This window comes from Megalobrama amblycephala, linkage group LG18, assembly GCF_018812025.1.
Source record: "Megalobrama amblycephala isolate DHTTF-2021 linkage group LG18, ASM1881202v1, whole genome shotgun sequence".
Classification (NCBI taxonomy): domain Eukaryota; kingdom Metazoa; phylum Chordata; class Actinopteri; order Cypriniformes; family Xenocyprididae; genus Megalobrama; species Megalobrama amblycephala.
Genome location: NC_063061.1, coordinates 12,616,120 through 12,638,419, shown reverse-complemented (window position 1 = coordinate 12,638,419; position 22,300 = coordinate 12,616,120). Strand labels below are relative to the sequence as shown.

General features: G+C 38.9%; 1 protein-coding gene across 4 annotated transcripts in view; it reads left to right on the top strand.

Moving 5' to 3' along the window:
* zbtb16a (zinc finger and BTB domain containing 16a) overlaps window positions 1-22,300 on the top strand; it is a 116,750-nt gene that overhangs the window by 41,822 nt on the left and 52,628 nt on the right. For all 4 annotated transcript variants that reach the window (XM_048167457.1, XM_048167460.1, XM_048167458.1 and 1 more), the window contains exon 3: window positions 7,186-7,283. In XM_048167457.1, coding sequence (XP_048023414.1) covers window positions 7,186-7,283 — 98 coding nt within the window. The remainder of the gene's footprint in view (window positions 1-7,185; window positions 7,284-22,300) is intronic.

Genomic DNA, 22,300 nt, shown 5'->3' with positions numbered 1-22,300 from the left:
CTTACTGACCCCAAAATTTTGAACTGTACATTTGATATGTTGCTTGAATGACAATTTTTCAAAATTTAAAACTTTAAATTGCAATGTTATTTACAATTTTATATTAGATTATCAGTGTGTATCAGTGTGACTTTTGTACTCAATACTATGTATGTTTTGCTGTCACTGTTGAACATAAGACATCACATTTTTCTATTGACATTTGAACATTGTAATAATAAAGCACTTTATAGCCGAGGTCAGTCAACTGTCCTTTACTAAATAGGGTCTTTTGAAAAGTCAATTAACATTAATCATCATTATGTTAATGTTGTGGCAGTGTGGTGTCAACACCTCACTGAAATCTCTATTAAGCTCAAGTGCAGCAGTGGATTGACAGATTGCCCCCCCCCCCCCCCCCACTTTCTCTTTCCCTCTCTTGTGCATTGTTGGCCCCCTTTGACAAATACCTTAATCTGAGTGTGTACATGGGCCGGCATGCCTTTTAGGGATCGAGTGGGACCTTCTAAAAGCAGATGAATGAGGGGCATGGTTGACTGCACGGGCCAGCTTCTCTGTTCCCAGGAACAGCCTTCCACTCTCCCATGATTTTCTTTGCAATATCATTTCTTTGGCCTAGTGCACGTAGCCTCTCCTGCTGCTAGTGTCGCATGCCCCTCCACCACAGTTGTTGCTTCTGAGCCTAGTGGTACTCCAGCCTGTTTCATCAGGGCGGAGCAAAACAGATGAAAGATCCTAGGATAAAAAGGATAAGGTAGTGGACAGTAGAAGCATAGTTTTTTTTGTTGTGAGAGATGTGAGCATTCAGCATCGAAATCAGTTCCTTCAGTTAAATGCAGTTAAAAATCTGAAAGGAGATTATTAAAGGGAATGTTAAGTAATTTGAATGTTAATGTTAAACTCCCTCTGTCTCTTCTGTTGCAGGATAATGTTATGTCTGATTGGGAAGCCCTTTTGTATTACTACGACTAGTCAATTAGTTGGTCAACTAGTTCAAATAGATTTTTTTTTTCCCCCTTCTTTTTATTATCCTAATTGAAGTTTTGATATATGGCTGTCATGGTATCAAACTTCCATTACATGATTATCATGGCCAAAAAAATTCACAATAACAATATTATTTTTAATTTTAATGTATAAATTAATATTAATAACAATATTTAAGTTTTGAAAAAAAAAATGCTCTCTGTCAAATTATTTTTTAACTTTTGTGTGTGTGAGTGTGTTCTGCTTTTTGGCCAATGAATCACACTCAAAATGAGTCAAGGCACTTCCACTTGATCTGCACTTCCTGCAGACTGTTGTCAAACAACCCCCTCTTTTTTACGGAATCCAAAAAATTCTTTACTTTTTTTTTTTTTTTTTTTTGCTTTTGTCTGTCATCTCTGCCTCTACATTGTCTTGTCCTGTTTTATGACAAGTGGCATCCAGCATTAAAGGGATAAGGGATAGTTCACCCAAAAATGAAAATTCTGTCATTTACTCATCCTCAAGTTGTTCCAAACCTGTAGGAATTTTTTGTCTTCTGCTGAACACAAAAGAAGATATTTTGAAGAATTTCAGTGACCAAACAGTGGATGGGGCCCTATTGACTTCCATAGAGTGTTTTTTTCCTCCCCGCCTTCTAAAAAGAGCCTATGGTTGATTGGTAAAGTCATTGTTTTACTGAAGCTGCCGTTAGAAGCTCTGGTTGCCATAGATACCTGAGAATTGCGCATAGGACTGCATATGCGCATTGGCTGGTCTAGTCTGAAAAATAAGCTTTTTATGCTATTTGAGCATAAGAAACAACATTTATGTGATAGTTCATGTAAGACTTTGTTGCTGATTTGAAATGTGTTATTTAATTGTGAGTTCGGCGAGCAGTTCTTTGAGATTTCAGGATTCCCCCATTCAAGTGGATTGGACTTGGTCTTGGATGCCCGAAATAGCTTCTCGGAGGCGTTGCAAATATAGACACAGTGTGAACAGACTTTCCTTGAAAAGGACTTTGGTTAAACCCTCTCAGAAAAGTTTTCATTTCATTTAAAAGTGCATTACCTTCAAAGCACCACTGCTACAGCCATACACATTTAGATGGACGTCTTTGGGAGTTGTGGTACATCTCATGCTGATTTTGAATGTCCCACCATGAGCGTTGCATTAAGACGTCTTGAGACCCTTAAAATCTGTTACATTCCTCTGACCTCTATTTAGCTATTTTTAAAATGAACTGGGTCAGGTGAGCCCAAACATTATTAGACAGGTACAGTTCACTTCACACTATAAAATGCTGGGTTGTTTCAACCCATGTTTGTGTCAAATATATATATAAACCTGACAGTTGGTTTAAATTTTTATTAAACCTTTATTAAACTTTAAATTCCTGAAGTTAAAGCTGCAGTCCATAACTTTTGTTCCTCTGGACATTGATAAAAACTGCATGTGTCTTGTGGAAGAACATTGTAGCTCAGCTACTTCCTTCTGTTAATGTCTATGATGAGTCGTGCGGGTATGGGGTTACTCCGCAGCGGTGGCGACCCGACCGGTCTAAAATAGTCTGAATAAAATAGTCTGAATAAAAAATGATCACTGTAGTGATTCAGGATAAGACAAAATCACGGTTTGGAAAATGGATTCATGATGTACTTGCTCATTATATTAATTTTGTAAATTTTGAACACAAAAAAAGTTACGGACTGCAGACATTTTTAAACCTAACTATTGGGTTTGTCCATATTTAACCTAAACAATGGGTTGAAACAACCCAGCATTTTTTAGAGTGCACTCAAAAATAAATTCTGTCATCAATCACTCACCCTCATGTCATTCCAAACCTGTTTGACTGACTTTTTTCTGTGGAACATAAAAGAAGATATTCAGAGATTTTTTTTTTTTTTTTTTTTCATCCATACAATGAAAGTCACCGAAATTGTTTGGTTACAAACATTCTTCAAAATAGCTTCTTTTGTGTTCCAGAGAAGAAAGAAAGTCATACAGGATTTGAACGGCATGAGGTTGAGTAAATGATGACAGAATTTTCATTTTTTGGGGTGAATTTTCCCTTTTTAAGACTGAACAGTCAAGCAGTTATTTTAGGCATCCAACTAGTCATTGTTGAAAATATGTAGTTTTACCTACTTGCATGCCTTATAATACCTATTATTTTTTAGGTTTCCGGCCTGCTGGGGGGCAGCGAGCGGGCCACACTGACAGGGGAACTCCTAGCTATGATGTACGGCCTGGGGTCCACTCAGGAGTGAGAAAGTTCAGGTTTATATGGGCCGGGCTCTAACAGCTCAATAACACAGACCCATAATCTACTTGGGTTTCAAACACAGGGCTGATTTATGAGCCAGCATGCCACTCCGGCATTGAAATGAGGTGTTCAGCATATGTTTTGTTGACATAAATTTAAAATTTATTGCTGTTGTCAAAACTGACTGTTAGACAAAGTCGCTTATTAACTGAGTAAATGGCTTGAGAGTTTTATGCCTGCTTCCTTAATGACTACAGTCAGTCTGTTTCAGGCACACAGTGTGCCACCCCTCCCTTTTCTCTTCTGCTTTCACACACTCACCATCTACAGTTTCTGAGACCAGAGCACAGCTGGTTGGGAGGCCTGGGGGGGGAAAGGAACTGCCATAGTTCACGCATACGAGGTGTGTGTATGTTGAAGAGGTGGGGTGCAGGGGCATATATGTCCCATAAAATCTACAGAGGCTTTACTTCTGGTTGTCCAGAAAATAGAACTTGTAGTAATTGCAGGGGCAGGTGACCCAGCAACTTTGCCTTTACGATAGGACTGCTGCCGCACTCCACGCTGGAAGCAGGTTTGAGCATGTCATATCCAGGGTCACCCTCGCTTCCCAAGCACCTGTAAAAATGAAGCACAGATAAAACTAATTACCTCCCTCCGCTTTTAAGCAAACCGTGGTATTGCATGTAAACATCTTACTGCTTCAGTCAAGGCAAAAGCAAACTCTTTATTAGGATTGGAACTAGGGATGCGCAATGGCAGATACCTGATTATTTGGATGCTGTAGCTGATAACTAATATATGACCAATACTATATGAAGTATTACTATTTTTGTCTGAGTAAATTAAAAATTAAACACAAATTTAAATTAGGAAACAAATAAAAATGAGCTAAAATGTGTTTTAAATACTACAAGTGAATTTAGGCATCACAGTATTATAATGACAATATGACTGTACAGTATGAAAATGCATAATCTTTTTGAGATTTACTAAAGATTAAGTTTAACAAGGTTATTAAGTTATTGGTATTAAAGATTGAGTGTTAGATGATGGCAAAAAGGTATTTTGAATGTAAAAATAGGGGAAATAAGCACGTACAATTAAATATTCAACATATATTCAGTTACATATACATATATTCATATTCAGTTCTATTGTTTTAATTAATATTTATTTTAGTTTTTGTAGTACATCAAGTTAAATTAAATAAAAATGAGAACTGTTGCCTTTATGGCAACTTGCTAAAATAAAATTAAGTTTTTAATTTTATTTTAGGTAACAAAAATGTTTTGTATGGATTTAGTTTCAGCTAACTATAATAACTCTGGTACATGCCTGGATATATTGCGTATCTCTAATTCAAAGTGACATTTCTGGAGGTAGTAAATGTTTAGTCAGGTAATGAACTTATTATATAATTTATATAACTTCCTATTCTAATGTAGAATATGTAGTGAAAGTCAACCCTTCCTGCCTCAAGTAGCCAGTCTGCCTTCTATCAGCTTTCAAACATCCCCTCAGGGCTCGGAGGGTCACTCCGCAGTATGCGCTCTCTGTCAGTCTCTAATCAGTGGAAGCGCGCTCTCCTCAGACCTCAGGAGAGGGACAATGGCTAGATTGAAGGCACACAAAGCCTTTGAGTGTTCCCCCTACAGTATCTCTGTATTGTGCCGCATTAGCCCAGATCCCAAAGGTGCACAGACCCCTGGCTTTTCCCAGCTCCCTCTCGCGCGCTCGCTCGCCCGCCCATCTTTTGAAGTGCCCTTTATCCTGGAAGGCGTTTACAGGCCTTTTTAATTACTTGCAGCTTGCCAAAGGGCTTTGCTGCTTCATTCTTCTCTTTGTTTGTTGGGTCTCCACAATCCCCATCTAGAAGACAGCCATCAGGATTTTGGATGCATTGCAAGTTTTCTCTCACCCCCCTCTTTTGTTTATTTTCTGAAGTCTCTTTTGCGATTCTCAACCTCCAAATGGTTTTCCATTGGTGTTTTTTTTTTTTTTTTTTTTTCTCTCGCTGAGGTTAAACCACACTTCCTTGCTTCATAATTCTTGCCACTATTTCCATGTTCTGCCAACTCTTGTTTATAAGAACAGAGAATAAAAGCTTAAATCATTACGACCCAGCATGTGATGCTGATTCTCACAACTTCAAAAGGAAACGAGAGAGGTTGTTCGATTTAAAAAAAATAGTTTTTGTTTAGTGCATCTTTTATAGAAGAATCAACCAAAGAATCAATTGAACCAAACTGCTTATGGATTTCACTAGCATGAAAATGACACCATTTAAAGAAACAAAAACCTGCCTTGAGTGTGTTTTGCATGCACGTTAGCTATGTAGTATGAATAGAAAGTGAAGAAAGTACACGTCTTTGTTCCTCATTAAAGATGTATACATTTGGCACTAAAGTGCAAACAATGAGCTAATTACCACTCTGGAAACAATTACCAAATGCTGTAAGCATGCTAATAAAAACCAATTCAGTTCACCACTTGCAGCAAGTTGCCAGTGTTCTCGTGGCAGTCTTACAAACCTTGTTCTTTGAGCAGCCTGCCGCTACACCACAACCTATAAAACCACTTACCTGCCGTGACTGAGTTTCATACTTCTAATGGGTGGCTGTGACTAGCTTGAGTTTGTTAATTCATCAGTGTTGACTTTCGATCGTTTCTACCGGCTTATTAGCAATCGGATGTGATGCATCTGCGGATTAGTGGAGTTGAAAAGATGCAGATGCTCGGGATCTTTTGTTGTCAAGCCTGAGAAAGTCACACATGGGCATTCACGAGTTGATTTAAATCCACACATGGGTTATGGGCCAAAGCAGAATGATAATTGTAGAAATGGTAAATACACTTCAAAATAGCCAGTCTGCACCAGGTTTCAGGCTTAATCTAAGGGACAGTGAAACAAAAGAAGATCTTTGTCTCTTCCTGTACTCAATGGGGCGCCATGTGGCAGTACTGATTCACTTGGTGCCCTAGGCAAGATAAGACATGACCAGGAAAAAGACACTGCTTTTTGACTGCTTAGGAGTTGTTCTTATCCACTTTGTTTATCAAAAAAAAAAAAAAACATTTATTTTTGGTTTATTTAATTTTAGTAATAAAAAAAAATCATAGAACATGAGGGTAACTTGATTGGATTGAGCAAATTTAGATGTGATTTCTTCCACAGTGCTTTTATTAGATACTTACCTACATCAATTGTTCAGCTTAATTCATCAAAATTGCTTTGAAAGTCCACTTGACTCAAAATTCAGTGGGAGCACATGCTTCTGTGTGACTCCATTCTGTTAGGTTAATCTTTCCTCGATGCTCAAGAGATGTTATAATTTGAGAGAACAAATGTTTCACTTTCAGCCTCATGAAAAGTTGACCCCCTGTTTGAAATGGTCCCTGCAGCCAGATTCAGCCGTTAAAGTAATTCTTATCTGAGGGCTCATGGCCATCTATATGTTCCTGTTTAGATAAAGGGCTCCTTCATCTCCGCTCAGGGAACTGAATGAATAAACAATAGGTCTTTGAAACCTCATGTGCCATTGATAATTTTCGCTTTCAATGCGTTTCACGACGTCTTGTGACAAGCTAAAATTTATTCTGATCATCTAATATGGGAATAATCATCTGAAGTGTTTGATGACGGTTGATGTGCAGGGTTAACGTTGAGTGGTTGCAAACAATTGTTTATTTCTCTCAAGATTAATGGCTTTACATTTTTTTTTTTTTTTTTTTTTTTTTTACTTGAGTTAAAGAAGAGTTGTTATCTGTTGTGGGAGGAGCGATAGGACTTGTATGGTGGGAATTAAAATTATTCTATTCTTTCTTTGCCATTTAGTCAGCTAATCGAATCTTGTAGTATACCCATGTGCTTTGAAAGCCTGTATTTTGTGCGAGTGACATAAACTGTGTTGGCTGATGTTATTTTGTCCTGTTTCTCCCTGCAGGAAGCTGCACAGTGGAATGAAGACCTACGGATGTGAGCTTTGTGGCAAGCGCTTCCTAGACAGTCTGCGCCTAAGGATGCACTTGCTGTCTCACTCAGGTATCATCACCAATGTGGATGCTTGTTTTTTTTGTTTTTTTTTGGTTGGGTGAAATTTGAAATAAAAGAATTGGCTCACTTTCAATTTATATTTGATATTTGAATTGGAATTTGAATGGCAATTCAGTTCCTCTTCCTGTAAATACAATCAACAGAAAGTCAGCAGATGTTTTAAATAATTAAAAAAAATAATAAATTAAAAGAAATAATAATTTTGACTACTTGCACTACTATTCAAAAGTTGGTGGCAAAACTAATTTTTTTTTTGAATCACAGAAATCATTCTAATATGCTGATTTCTCTGATTTGAAAACATTATCAGTGTTGAAAACAGTTGTGCTGCTTAATATTTTTTTTGGAAACCTTATTTTTTTAAGGATAATTTATTTTTCTGTCACTTTTGATTAATTTATTGCATCCTTGCTGGATGTACGTATTGATTTACTTTCAAATTTTGTGAGGTAGTGTATTTCTATTTAATCTCTATGTAGTATCCTGCAAAATCTTCCTTTTGTTTTCAGCTGATTTCTAGAAATAATTTTTTTCTGGAAAGGGGAGCCTTTTCCTAAATAAAGCGTTCTTTCGTAGTCTGTAGTGAATCTGGTTTATATAAAGTCTATAAAGCAGTGGGACTCTGGGTTTCTAGCCCAGGCCAACAGGAATCTCCCTTCACCTCCTTCTGCAACTGCCAAATTCACAGGCCAGTGAAGTCAAAGTCCTTACCGCACACCAGACATACACAGTGGTCAAATTTTGTAGACCCCCTAGAGAGCACACTGGGGTTTATGATAATTAAGAACGAGTGCTGTGCCGAGGTAATTGATTCTACAGTAATTAGAGGTTTAGATTAGATTAGTTTAAAAAAAAAAACTTGCAGATTACATCACCGAACCTTTCCAACTTTCTGCCTTGCATCAGAGGAATATTTTGCTGTCAATATCTTCATATAGTGAGATGAGATTGACTTTTTCCAGGGACGTTTAAAACCATGTGGAGTGGAGAGATGAGTGACATCTCACGCTGGGGCTCCCAATTCAATTCGTGCACGACTCAGCATGGCAGACGCTGCTCTAAGGAAATATCTAATGTTTATTTTAGAGGCTGTTCAAATCCCAAGATGCATGTTCAATAACAGACTCTGTGGAGATATTGTAGTACTCGTGCGCTCATAATGGCAGCCCATGGAGCATGTACTACATGGTGACATTTATGAGAGCTGTTTTGCAATGAGACAAAGAGGCCGAGTCTGAACTCTGATGAATACCTCTCTTTGGTATTCCGCACTGACCCGCAGAGACGCCTGTACTCGTGCAAAAGTATGTTCCGTGTCATTATAGTAATCCAGAAATCCTTATGGGAGGCTGGCTTGTGCAGTTTGGATAATATGACTGCGGATAATCCTGCGCTCAGAAGCTAGGTTGCATGAGACTGTGGGCTAGAGAACGCTTCAAAAAGACCTTTGTAAAGCCACTGACTTGCTCAGTGACTCTCCAAACAGAAGGACTGATGCCATTTGGTGTGTTGTTAGTGTTTGCGGGGCCTCGCACTTCACCCTCTCTGGATTACTGAAGGAGTTTGTTGTAGTCTGAACATTGGACAAGTGTTTAAGAGAGAACTGACACTTGTGTTCACACTGTCCCCCACTTTAAACATAAACTCAGATCACATTTCTCAAACAACGTTTTTTTGGATCATGTACCACTATTTATTACATCAAAAATTGTTCTTCCTTTTCCACTGCTGCCTCATCTGCTGATTCTTCCTCTGCTGCTTTTTTTTTTTTTTTTTACTGCTTTTTCCTCTGCTGCTGTTTTGACTGCTGCTGTCTTTCTATTCCATTGCTACTACTGCTGCTTCCTTTTCTCCTTTGCTGCTGCTGCTTCCTGCTCTTTTTTTTGCTGTTGCTGCTTCCTTCTCTCATTTGCTGCTGCTTCCTGCTCTTTTTTGCTGCTGCTTCCTTCTCTCCTTTGCTGCTGCTGCTGCTTCCTTCTCTCTTTTGCTATTGCTTCCTTCTCTCCTTTGCTGCTGCTGCTGCTTCCTTCTCTCTTTTGCTATTGCTTCCTTCTCTCCTTTGCTGCTGCTGCTGCTTCCTTCTCTCTTTTGCTATTGCTTCCTTCTCTCCTTTGCTGCTGCTGCTGCTTCCTTCTCTCCTTTGCTGCTGCTGCATCTTTCTCCTTTGCTGCTGCTGCTTCCTTCTCTCTTTTGCTGTTGCTGCTTCCTTCTCTCATTTGCTGTTGCTGCTTCCTTCTCTCATTTGCTGCTGCTTCCTGCTCTTTTTTGCTGCTGCTTCCTTCTCTCCTTTGCTGCTGCTGCTGCTTCCTTCTCTCTTTTGCTATTGCTTCATTCTCTCCTTTGCTGCTGCTTCCTGTTCTTTTTTTGCTGCTGCTGCTTCCTTCACTCTTTTGCTGTTGCTGCTTCCTTCTCCTTTGCTGCTGCTGCTTCCTGCTCTTTTTTGCTGCTGCTGCTTCCTTTACTCTTTTGCTGCTTCCTTCTCTCTTTTGCTGCTGCTTCCTGCTCTTTTTTGCTGCTGCTTCCTTCTCTCCTTTGCTACTGCTGCTGCTTCCTTCTCTCTTTTGCTATTGCTTCCTTCTCTCCTTTGCTGCTGCTGCTTCTTTCTCCTTTGCTGCTGCTGCTTCTTTCTCCTTTGCTGCTGCTGCTTCCTTCTCTCTTTTGCTATTGCTTCATTCTCTCCTTTGCTGCTGCTTCCTGTTCTTTTTTGCTGCTGCTGCTTCCTTCTCTCCTTTGCTGCTGCTGCTTCCTGCTCTTTTTTGCTGCTGCTGCTTCCTTCTCTCTTTTGCTGTTTCCTTCTCTCCTTTGCTACTGCTGCTGCTTCCTTCTCTCTTTTGCTATTGCTTCCTTCTCTCCTTTGCTGCTGCTGCTTCTTTCTCCTTTGCTGCTGCTGCTTCTTTCTCCTTTGCTGCTGCTGCTTCCTTCTCTCTTTTGCTATTGCTTCATTCTCTCCTTTGCTGCTGCTTCCTGTTCTTTTTTGCTGCTGCTGCTTCCTTCTCTCCTTTGCTGCTGCTGCTTCCTGCTCTTTTTTGCTGCTGCTGCTTCCTTCTCTCTTTTGCTGTTTCCTTCTCTCCTTTGCTACTGCTGCTGCTTCCTTCTCTCTTTTGCTATTGCTTCCTTCTCTCCTTTGCTGCTGCTTCTTTAGTGCTTTAGTGCTTTTTTTGCTGCTGCTGCTTCCTTCTCTCCTTTTCTGCTGCTGCTGCTTCCTTCTCTCTTTTGCTATTGCTTCATTCTCTCCTTTGCTGCTGCTTCCTGCTCTTTTTTTGCTGCTGCTGCTTCCTTCACTCTTTTGCTGTTGCTGCTTCCTTCTCTCCGTTGCTGCTGCTTCCTGCTCTTTTTTGCTGCTGTTGCTTCCTTCTCACTTGCTTCTGCTGCTTCCTTATCTCCTTTGCTGCTGCTGCTTCCTGCTCTCTTTTGCTGTTGCTGCTTCCTTCTCTCTTTTGCTGCCACTGCTTCCTTATCTTCTCTAGCTGTTGCTGCTTCCTTCTCTCCTTTGCTGCTGCTGCTTCTTTCTCATTTGCTGCTGCTTCCTTCTCTCCTCTGCTGCTGCTGCTGCTTGTGCTGCTGCTTCCTCCTTCTTTGCTGCTGCTTCCTTCTCTACTTTGCTTCTGCTTCCTTCTCTCCTATGCTGCTGCCATTTTCCTTCTCTCTTGTTGTTGCTGCTTCCTTCTCTCCTTTGCTGCTGCTGCTTTTCTTCTCTCTTTTGCTGCTGCTGCTTCCCTTTCCTCCTTTTCTCTTGATTTTGCTGTGGCTTCTACTTATTCTTCCTGTGTGTGTTTTTTTTTTTTTTTTTTTTTTTAACTTATCTCTTCCTCCTCTTATTCTGCCTTTGCTGTGGCTGCCTCTTCCCCTGCTTTTCTTCATTACCACCTTCCTTTTTATCTCCATCTTCATTTGCTGCTTCTTCCTATTCTCCTTCTCTTCCATCATCATCATCATCATCATCATCATCATCCTCTTCTTCACCTTCTTATCCTCCTCCTCCTCCTCCTCCTTCCTCGTCTTCATAAAATTAATATTAGAATGAGCTAATATATTTAAAGTCTATTAAAGTTAATTTGTAGTTTGCCAAAATCCTTGTGAAATGATCTCAGATCCCTGAAACGAATTTGGTGTGAAAACACCAGGAGACATCTGATGATGGGATCTGCACATGAGGTGGCTGAGCTTAGGCTGTGTTTATTAAGCGCTCTGCCACCTATAGTTTCAGTTTTTTCCCCTTTATTTACATCACCCTTGTAAGTTTGAGCCAAAGATGAGAAATGTCGGTAATCACAATAGATGTTTTGCATTTAAAACGGCACAAGAACCAGTCATAATTCCTTAAGATCTTTACCACAGACAGCCTCCCTCAACAGGCGGAATAAGCGAGCATTGCGAGGCAGCTTATTTTTAGTGCATCAAAACAGAGCACAAAAAACCCCTAGAACAAAACAGTTTTAACGTTCATATGCTCGATGCTTGACACGTAGCGCTAACCTGGTTTTTGTTTGTAGCAGTCTGGCTCTTGAGAGCTTCACTCTTGTGTAATGCTCAAGCTTTTCAGTGGAAACACTTTTATAGACAGACAGTGGCAGAGAGGCAGAGACACGGCGAGGCTCTTTGATTGTTTTTTTTTTTTTTTTTGTATTTTTTTTTTTTTTTTTTTTTTGTACCTTTGTTCTTTCATTGCAAACTTTCTGTTTTTATCCTTCCTGTTCTGAGCGGTTTGATTTTTATCAGCGCTCACAACGGTGACACCAAGCAAGTGGCTTTGCCCTCCACCTCCTCCGCTCCCTCGTCTTCAGGAGAAGTTGCTGAAGAATGGTATTAGGTATGTCGTGTGTATTGTGGTGTACCATTTCAGTCACACACACACACACCCCTCGCTCCTCTCTGCTGGTGCACGCCGTCTCTGTTTGTTTTATTGTGGACTTGGCAGAGCGCCAGTCTGGGCCGCCTGCCACAGCCCAGGGTACAGTATGTACAGTGAATCTTGCGCCAGTTTTTTTTTTTTTTTTTTCTTTCCTGTGTTGTCTTTTTTCAAATTATTGTCTGACAGCGGTGGTTGTGTTTGTTTTTTGTTTTTTCAGGGGCTTGCGAGGCCTCGCGTCCTGGAGTTTGGGTGGAAGTGCACTGCAGTGAGAGGCTGATAATGGAAAAGTGCGTGTGTGTGTTTTCTCTGGTTTAAGGTCAACATGGTCTGGGAGCTGCTGGGTAGTGAGGCAGCACAGCACTGAAGCAAAAAAAAAAGGGGGGAAAAAAGTGACTCAGCCATTTGGAGCACGACTAGGCTATTAGTGTTATGTGAGCTTCCCTTGTGACTTCAAAGAGTGCAGAGCGTGGTCTGGGTAGGCTAGCCAAGGGACATATTTTGATCCATTTTTGAAAGGGGAGGCAAAGCTTTTCGGAGGGATTACAGATCAACATAGGCTGTTTGGTATAAATCATCCATATTTTTAACTTTTCAATATTTTTTTTTAAATAAAAAAAAAATGCAGCTATAATGGACTAGCTGTTAGAGGTCAACAACTATTGTGTTAATATATTTTAAAACTTTTTAAAAACATCTGTTTTATATATTGTGAATTTTATACATATTTAAAATATATTTTTACATAATAATTAAAGTCTTTTTGCATAGTTTTTTTTTTTTTCAGGGTATTTCATGTTGCCATTTGATTAAGTTATCTAGCTTCTTCAGGCTATTCAGCATTTATCATAATTTATTTTTCTGTAGCTATAATTGGCTGTAGCTGTTAGAGGTCAAACTATTGTATTAATATAACATTTAAAAAAATAATAATTTATATGCATTTATATTTAAATATATTTTTTTGTATTGTGTATTTTTATATATTTAAAATATATTTATAAATGCATTTTTAATAATAGTTTTTTTTGTTTTGTTTTTTGTTTTTTTTTAAATCTGAAGCAGTAATCGTCTGTAGGTTTTGTAGTTGTTTAGACAGCTTGACAACTTGAGGTGAGGTAACTTGTGGCAGACCACATGGATAAAAGGCAGGCTCTTTCTTTTCTACCTACTTCTTTGGGCAAAGCTTGGTGAATTGAACTGTCCACACACACACATGCATACATGCACGCGTACACTTGGGGACTGTGTGAACACTCTCATTAGCAAGCCGTAATGCCTGGCCCAGGCTGATTAAGTCTGTGTGTTATTCTCCAGAGGGCCCAGCCAGTGGACCTCACTTGACTTCATTAGCTCAGTAGACTGAGACAGGTCTAACACAGCAAGACCCCTTGTACACTATCCAGCAGCTCAGCATGTGCCTTTGCCATTGCAATCACACACATCTGCAACTATGGCTGTGTTTTTTGATAAAAGTTCTGTAACTCTTCTGTAACACAGTCATTTAGAAGAAGCAGGAATCATTTTCCTGGCTATTGTGATCTATCAGCTGTTGCTTTCAAGTTGACTTACAAGCACATGGGCTTTTCTTTCTTTTGATGACAGCGAATTAGCCGTTTCAATTATGGCTGTGTTACTTGGCCCGCAGGCTGTTCTTTAGCTCCATTGTTGCCGAGCTATTATCTTCGTTGTGTAGGAGCTTTTGTCAGCCCATTTCACATTGGCTTCCTGGTTCATGTCCTCAGCTGCATGTGTTGACACTGTGTTTAAGCACAGGAGAAGTTCTCAGATCTGTGTCCTCGCTCTTCAAGGTGAGAAATTCTTTTTCCTGAGCTGCTTTCATTTCTCACCCTAGCATAATCTGAAGTCACGGTATGCCAAAATTTCCCTTGTGTATTTGTGTAAAATAATATAAAGCAGCGGTTCTCAAATGGGTTTTCTTAAGGTTTGGACGTCAAGCGGCGACTCTACGCAGCATTGCCTTAATAATATAAATGTAACAACAGAAATGAAAATATTTTTTTATTTATATTATTTTTATACCTTTAACAATAAAATATTTTATTTAAAATGTTGTTATTATTATTATTATTATTATTATTATTATTATTATTATTATTATATTGGTTTTTTTGTTTTTTTTTTGTTTTTTGTTACTTCATATAATAGAATAAAAATATCCTTATTTTATCATTATCATTTCTTTTATATAATGTTGTTGTTGTTGTTGTTGTTGTTTTTGTTATTATTTAACTAGGTCCTGAAGAAAAAATTGAGTTATGTGCCCCATAAATGCTACATCTTTATACTGTAGCAAATAGTTTACCACACAAAAATCATTATGGTCAGCACAAACCATCATCATTGCAAGTATTTAAATGTGGGATTGTATTTTCTATTACTTTGTGTCATTTTGTTTGTGGTTTTCAAGGATGGGGCCATGTTATATAACTCGCCCATGTTAGCTTCAACCAAGTGATGATATGATTAATTTTTTCATGTTATTATTTGTTTAACATTGGCCTTCCTCTCTTGTCCGTGACCCTGTCAAAACAGACCTGTGACCCGTTTTTGGGTCACGACCCTCCAGTCGAGAACGACTGTAATAGGCGGCTGAATAGAGAACTGAAAAATGTGAGGCATGAAGGAAAAGGAAAAGAGAAGACAGAGAGAGCATTTCCCTCTTTCTTTCTCTCCCTCTCTCTCTCTCTCTCTCTATGTCAGAGAGCGCCGGGCTCCCACAGTCTGGCCCCTCGCCAGCTCTTCCCTCACAGTGATGACATCATCAGCTGCCGGCAGGTCTGGATGTTCTGCCAACATTCCAGAGCGTTTATGATCGCTCGCAGATGTGAGTCCAGGAACATACTGTACCCAAACTAGAAATTAATGAAACTTGACTGCTTTCCAAGCCACATATTCCAAAATAGAGAGCCTGCAAATGGGACAGGAGGAGGGGTGGGATGGAAGAAAGGGCTCTAAATAAAGAGTGGGGGGAAAGGGGGAGAATGCCCTGGTGCTCAGCGCTCTCATGTAAATTCTTCACAGCAGCTGATAAAGCCCCCATCTCACCCTCCTCCTCCTGTCCCTCCCTCCCTCATGTGCAATAGTCAGGGGAAGACGGGCTGCATGGATAAATGGCCTGAGCTTCTGTTTGGCCGTGTGCCTAAGTTCTCTCTGGTGGTTTAAACCCATAATACTTTCCCTGACCTGTTGATGTACATTAAATCCCCATTTAAAACAGCGTTTGAATTATGTGCCACATAAATCCTCCGTTATAAGGTCCAGGAGAAATGATTACACAGGGAGGTAATGGCTCTGTAATTGTTTGACAAGTTTACATCCCATCAAAAAGCTGACAAGAGTTTATTCCCATGATGCCCAGGGGTTAGCTATAAGGCAATTTTTTTTTCTCTTCCTCGGATGGGCCAGACGTGATAAATGTTAATGTCTGTTTTAATGTCTGTGGTTAATGTTTTAAGTCATGAACAGGAAATTTATAAAAACAAATCCCTAAATTGTAAATCCTTAAATACTATGATTTCATCCGATTTCATAAAACCTCAAGTCTAGGTGTCATACTAAAAAGAAAGTTCCTCAAGCACTGTAACGATGTCATTGTATAGACAAAATTAGATTTAGTTATACATTTTTTAGGCAAGATTAATGTCAAATTTGAAAATATAAAAATAGGTAAATGCGTTTGTTTGTGTGTACAGGGCTTGACATTAACTAAATTGAATTTTATATATAATATATACTTTTTAAAAAAAAATTGTAGTCTTTTAAAAAGGCATCTGAAATAATAAACAGTGCAATGTAATGTTGTCAAAAATATTGTTTTTTCAATACATATCAATACTGAAATATCTGAAATGCATTCAATACTCATTTTCTGCAGAATAGATACACGATACCAGCTGTGCTTTCTCGCTCTCTCATCTCTCCGACAGTGAGTTGACACCCAAACCCACCTCCCCTCACTCACTTGTTTCATTAACTCCGGATGATTCTTGTTGGTGTTACAGGGCTTGAATTTCGGTCTGAGATTGTGTGTATTGCATATAATTTTACTCATTCCCGCAGATTTTGTGCTCATACTCAAAGTGCACATAAAGCCTCCTCAGTACTAAATTGAGTGATTTTTAAACAGTCAAATTCACACAAAATAATGTCAAAATGACGATCTTGGTGAGTATTCATGTAAACAGTCAGTTATGTTTCAAGTGAACGTAAACAGTTGAGAAAGAAAATGCATGTATAACAGTATAATGGATCGGTGCGTCGGTTCTTAAAGTGACAGCAGCCTAATACACCAGCTGCCAAATTATGAGAGAATATTAAAAATATCTATATCTAAATTTCCCCATGGTATCAATATCAAAATTGTGGCCAGTAAAAATGCTGAGTGGCTAGTAACTTTGGAAAACCGTTAGCCACAGTGGCTGGTGAACAAAAAAGTGTGTCAATCCCTGTGTGTGTATATAAACAGTTGTAGGTTAAAAAGGTTAAATGTATAAAAATGTATGATAACATAATCATAAATAATCGTAAATAAACATGAAGGTGTGGTATGAAATATTGCAAATGAGAACTGACAAAATACTAAGATGGTGTGTATTTTGGAATTATGAAAATAATAAATGTTATATATATATATATATATATATATATATATATATATATATATATATATATATATATATATATATATATATGGATATCCAGAGTATATTCCTTAATGAAAATGAATATCTTCATAATCTAAATTTAAAATATATATATTACTATTAAATATCTAATTGAAGGCCAACTTTGATAATACAATCAGATTAATTTGTTACTCTCTAGAGAGTTATGGAATATTGTGGTCCTGCATTTATTAAAATACACATCATTCTGAAATCTAGTCATTTGTAATATGTTGCAATACTTTTTGCACCTTTCCCTGGAAAAATGAAGAAAAAAAGCAGTGTCACAATGCTTCCCCCCCCCCCTTTATGATGCTTCCATTTAAGGATGTTTGGTATTTGTTTCATTCCTCTGCCTCTTTTCATAGCAGCCATCATCTTGTTAACATTTTTCGATTAAAACATGGAATAAGCTCACACCAGCCATAATACCCTGTAAAAGATCCTGATCTTAGTCCTTTGTTGTCGGGTATTGCAGCTTTAAATCCCTTTGGTTGCTAAGTAGCGAGTGCCCCTGTGCTCTAATGGGCTGATTTGGTATTCAGCTCAATGCCGGGTCTTATTTTTGTATGCGAGACAAAGTGTTTTGATGGAGGGTGATTGCAGCAGCGTCTGGAGGCTGTTTGGGAGTTTTATGGGCTGTACAGTACACCGTGTGCCTTCTAAAACAGAACACAGGCGATTGAATTTTGGATTTGCTTCATCATTTCTCTCCTCTGAGCAGCCTCTGTCAAAAAGGGAGCGTAGCTGGAAGGGCACAGATTAATTTGTTCTGCTGGAAATGAGAGCGGTACAGCAAAACACACACACAAACACGCAATATGCACGCGCACAACAAGTCTGAAAAATACGGTGAAACGCACAGAGGCGCAACTACAGCAAGGAATGCATTTAGTTCCTGTGCGCTGCCATTGGAATGGATGGGCGGCTGTGAATTGAAATGATGCCGCTATCGCATGATTGGTGAATGTTGGGATATTGGTGGGAAGCAAATTTATTTTGCAAATGTATTTTTCAAAATAAATTTGAGGTGACACCTTCATATTATTGATTATGTTTATAATATGTTATATTAATTCGGGAAATATCATAGGATGATCATCCTATTCCAAATTACCTGAAATATAAAGAGACATTGTTATATGTAAAACATTAGACATTATTGTATTGTTTTTTTGTTTTTTTTTACCATATGTGTTTTATATTTAGTTTTTAATGTTTTATTTAAAAAATTCCCCTTCGACTAACCTTAAATAAATAAATACTGGTTATGTATAAGCAGTATTAATTTTTTTTATAACTTAATTTTAAATTGTGTTAAATTACTTTAATTTTTTTATTTATTTATTTTTTATTACGGCTCTCATTTTTAGGCTATTGCAGTCAAACTTGTTCACCTTGTGGACAGGGTTCTTAAAGGTGTCTTACCGAAAGGCCCTTTTATTGTTTTACGACACTAGCAAACATTGGACACAATCCAATCTACAAAGCTGTTTTTAGCCATATCTCAGTTTTATATCAGTTTATATCATGGTAAATCTTTATGGCGCAATTGCTTTCACCTCACTGATAACTCTGCTTTGTTGACATACATATGAGGGAATGGCTTGACCTACACAAGATTTCATCACTCATTCACAACAATGGCTAATAATTAATCAAAGTCAGAGTGATACCACCCTTCAGGTCCTGCAGATCTAACCGCACATATCAGTCAAGCGGGCATTTTAGGTCATGCTGATTTAAACCACTTTGGTGAAAGCTGCAATTCCACCACCAGATTTCCAGCACTGGCAGAGTCCCTGGAAAAAATGATGATTTGTTTGTTTATTGGGTTTTGTTTGTGTTCAAAGATCAAGGCTTTGATTGCAGCTGTGAGCCAGTGGTTAAAATGCTGTGGTGTGGTGTGTTGTTGCTGGTAGTGCGTTGGAGGGGGCTGCTGGAGAGGTGGGGGTTTGTAAGAGGAGGCTAAATTTAAATTGTAATTGGCCGACTTCCACAAGCTTGCGGGCATTTTAATGAGTCATAATAACTTCATTTAAAACCAGCTGAGCAGAAAATAGATTGGAGAGGAGCCTGTGGCCAGTATGGATTTGTTTTTTTTGTTTTTTTTGTCTTTCATCGTTGAGGCCGAACCTGCTATGCCAGGCCTGATGGGCCACTGAGCAGACAGACATCCTTTGTGGATTTATCATATCACTGTCCACTTTGCATTCAGATCATATTCGGACAGTTCCCACCAGCTTCATGCTCCATATAGAGTGCCGAGCAGTCGGACAGTACACCCATTCAGGAATTGAATACATCAAAACTCATGTCGCTGCTTTAGTAGACATTCTAAGTGTCTTTTTTTCATTCTAAGTGTCTAGTTGACCCTAAAATTTATCTGTGTGACCTTCTTTTTTTTTTTTTGTGACACTTTATTTTATGTTCTGTAGAAGAAACAAAGTTTGGAATGACATTAAAGGGATAGTTCACCCAAAAATGAAAATTTGATGTTTATCTGCTTACCCCCAGCGCATCCAAGATGTAGGTGACTTTGTTTCTTCAGTAGAACACAAATGATGATTTTTAACTCGAACCGTTGCCGTCTGTCAGTCTTATAATGCGAGTCAATGGTCGCGAGTCATTTGTGGGTCTGATCGTGCTCTGACAACGACAGTGATGTCTCGCGCATATACTTCAATGAGTGCCAGACATCACTTCCGTTGTCAGAGCGCGATCAGACCTCACTAAACGAATGCTGAACGCAGTTGGACATAGTGGTGTTTTAGAGGTAAAAAATGATATAAATACTGTTCGTTTTCTCGCACAAACTGATCGTTTCGTGTCTTAGGACATCAATGTGCCGTCACGAGCCGCAGGGTTTAATTTGGATTTGTCTATGCATGTTTATTGACTCTTATAAATTGTTACCATCCACTAGCATTATTTGACTGACAGACGGCAACGGTTGGAGTTAAAAATCATCATTTGTGTTCTACTGAAGAAACAAAGTCACCTACATCTTGGATGCCCTGGGGTTAAGCAGATAAACATCAAATTTTCAGTTTTGGGTGAACTATCCCTTTAAGGTGAATAAATGATTTTTGGGTAAAATCGCTTTAAGAGTGGAAGTTGCAGGCATACATTAGATCGTAAGTCTCTAAATTGGATGTAAATTCTAGGATTAAAAGTTATTTACGTAGTGTCATTAAAGAGCGCAATCTCGTAGATGTGAGGACATTAACGGCACCTCCTCCGTGAAGGTGATTATTAGATTAAGATTAAGAGGGTCATCTGCTGCTGGAGTTGAAATAAATAGTGTAATGTGTTGGCACGCTCTGTGCCAGTCCAATGGAGTTTGAGTGAAGCGAGCGGGCACACCTCTACGGCAGAGGCTTCGTGCGCACTGCTGCAGGTTCAGAAGGGCCCTCTAGCGTGAAACGCACATTCAAAGCCATGCGCGCGCACCGTACTGTCGAAACCCTTCAGTGCCGCCACCCACCGATGCCTCACCTGGCCTTTATCTCGGCTGAGGCCATGAAGACAGAGTGTGTGCTCTTGTGTGATAAATGCCTGAATTCTGCTTATCCCATTCAAACGCATCTGTTTCCGCCTGCTCTTCTCTCTCTCTCCCCGGGGTGCTTCTTATTCGAGACCCTTACATCTTATATCCTCCGTGTATAGCATGTTTCCAGGTTTTCTTTCTGAGTAAATGTGGCAGCAGTGAGGTTTTTATTTTTAAATGCTTTGACGTCTAATAACATCTTCTCCACCCCCTTAGCACAAACAAAAAAAGGTCTCAAAAGCTGAACTGTTTAAGTCACCTAAGAAAATCGTGTTATTCCTCTGTGTATTTGTGGGTCAGTACAATATAAAGAGCATCATTGCAAGTAGGTATATGCTGGATGAAGTATGATTTGTTTTCTGCGTAATAGCAATAAAAGTAAATACTCTCCAAGGCACGTTTTTTCATCTTGTTGCGTTAGCTCGGCCGATTGCTTTGGGAAACTTTTAGATCAATTTCTTAGCGCAGATTAAAAAGCTATGAATCCCATTTATGGAAGAGCTCCCTTATGAAATGCTCTTTGAAACTTTCATATTTTGGCTGAAGAGTGAATCAGACGCTAAGCAAAGATCTGCCGACGGCGCTTTCATGTAAAAGAAAAAAAAAAGATAAAAGCAGTCCCATCTGGAAGTAGCCAGGACACACAAGGGTTGCTTTTATGCTATCCATTCCACTGGGAGGTTCAACATGAAAAGCGGCCGTGGATATTGTGTTATTACTGTTGCAAACACGTCTGTGGATCAGAATACTAATCCCGGGCCGTCCAAACAATTTCAGCGCTGAGGAAAAACACCTCTATCTCAGGCACTTTGAAACCGTCTGTGGCGACACGAGTAATTAATGTTTAATGGGCAACTACTGACAGGGCAAAACCTTCTGAGACACTGTGGGGCTATTGTAGGAAAAAAAAAAAATGTTATCTGGAAAAGCTTTATATTATATAACAGATTCAAAGTGCTTCCAATAGGAGCTTTTTTAAAAAAGCTATATATCAATATACTATTTAGTCAATGCAGACTGTATCTGTTATTGTACAGAAATTGTACGTGCAGATGCAGAGCGAAAGAAGATGAAGAGGAAGTCAGTGGAACTGGAACGAGTGCGAGGACGTTGTAAAAGGTTTTAGTGAGGAAGTTAAAGGGGCTGTCGCGCAGTCGACGCTCGTGAAGAAAAGAAGTTTATGGAAGTAACTTTTTCCTCTTTTTTTTCTTCTGCCATCACCCTCTTTCTCTTCCCCTTTCCTTTTTTAAAGTCAAGGATGGTTCCTGCTCTCTTAAAATTATTAAAAATCTTGTGACATAATGGAAAGAGAAATAAAGGCCAGCTGGTGTCAATTTGGCATGCTGCGCTAATGGCCGTTTATTCATGAAAACAATACGCCACAAAGTTTGCAATTGAATTATTTTCCAGTTCTGAATCTGAAGCTAATTAACTTTTCTTCGTGGACAAATCAATTCAAATCAAGTGATAAACAAATGTAAATGACTGCCTCTGAGAGCTATTAAACTTACTTTGTTTGCATTTACTTGTTTTTTCTGTTGAATTTTTTTTTTTTTTATTTGTGCACCGCTTTTGGTGCGATGATTCTTCAAACTTGCCGTCTTATGTGCTGTTCTTTTGAAAATTAGATTTTTATTTTTTTTTTTTTTGAAACCCTAACACCCCTCTATCACATGCTTGTGTTAAGTGTGGAACAGTTTATTAATGACCCGTACTGTGTGGTTGCATTTTAGTTGCTGTCCCATAGGTCATTGTGTAGCCCGTCGCCCCTCCCCCACGCTCCTGACCTGGACCTTAATAAACTAGAGAGTGCTTTTGACAATGTGTGACTTGAAAGCAGGAAATAATGGGCACTAAATGTTAAATCTTTACAGGTTATTGACCTGTGGAGCATACATGGGCTCTTTTAACTATGTGC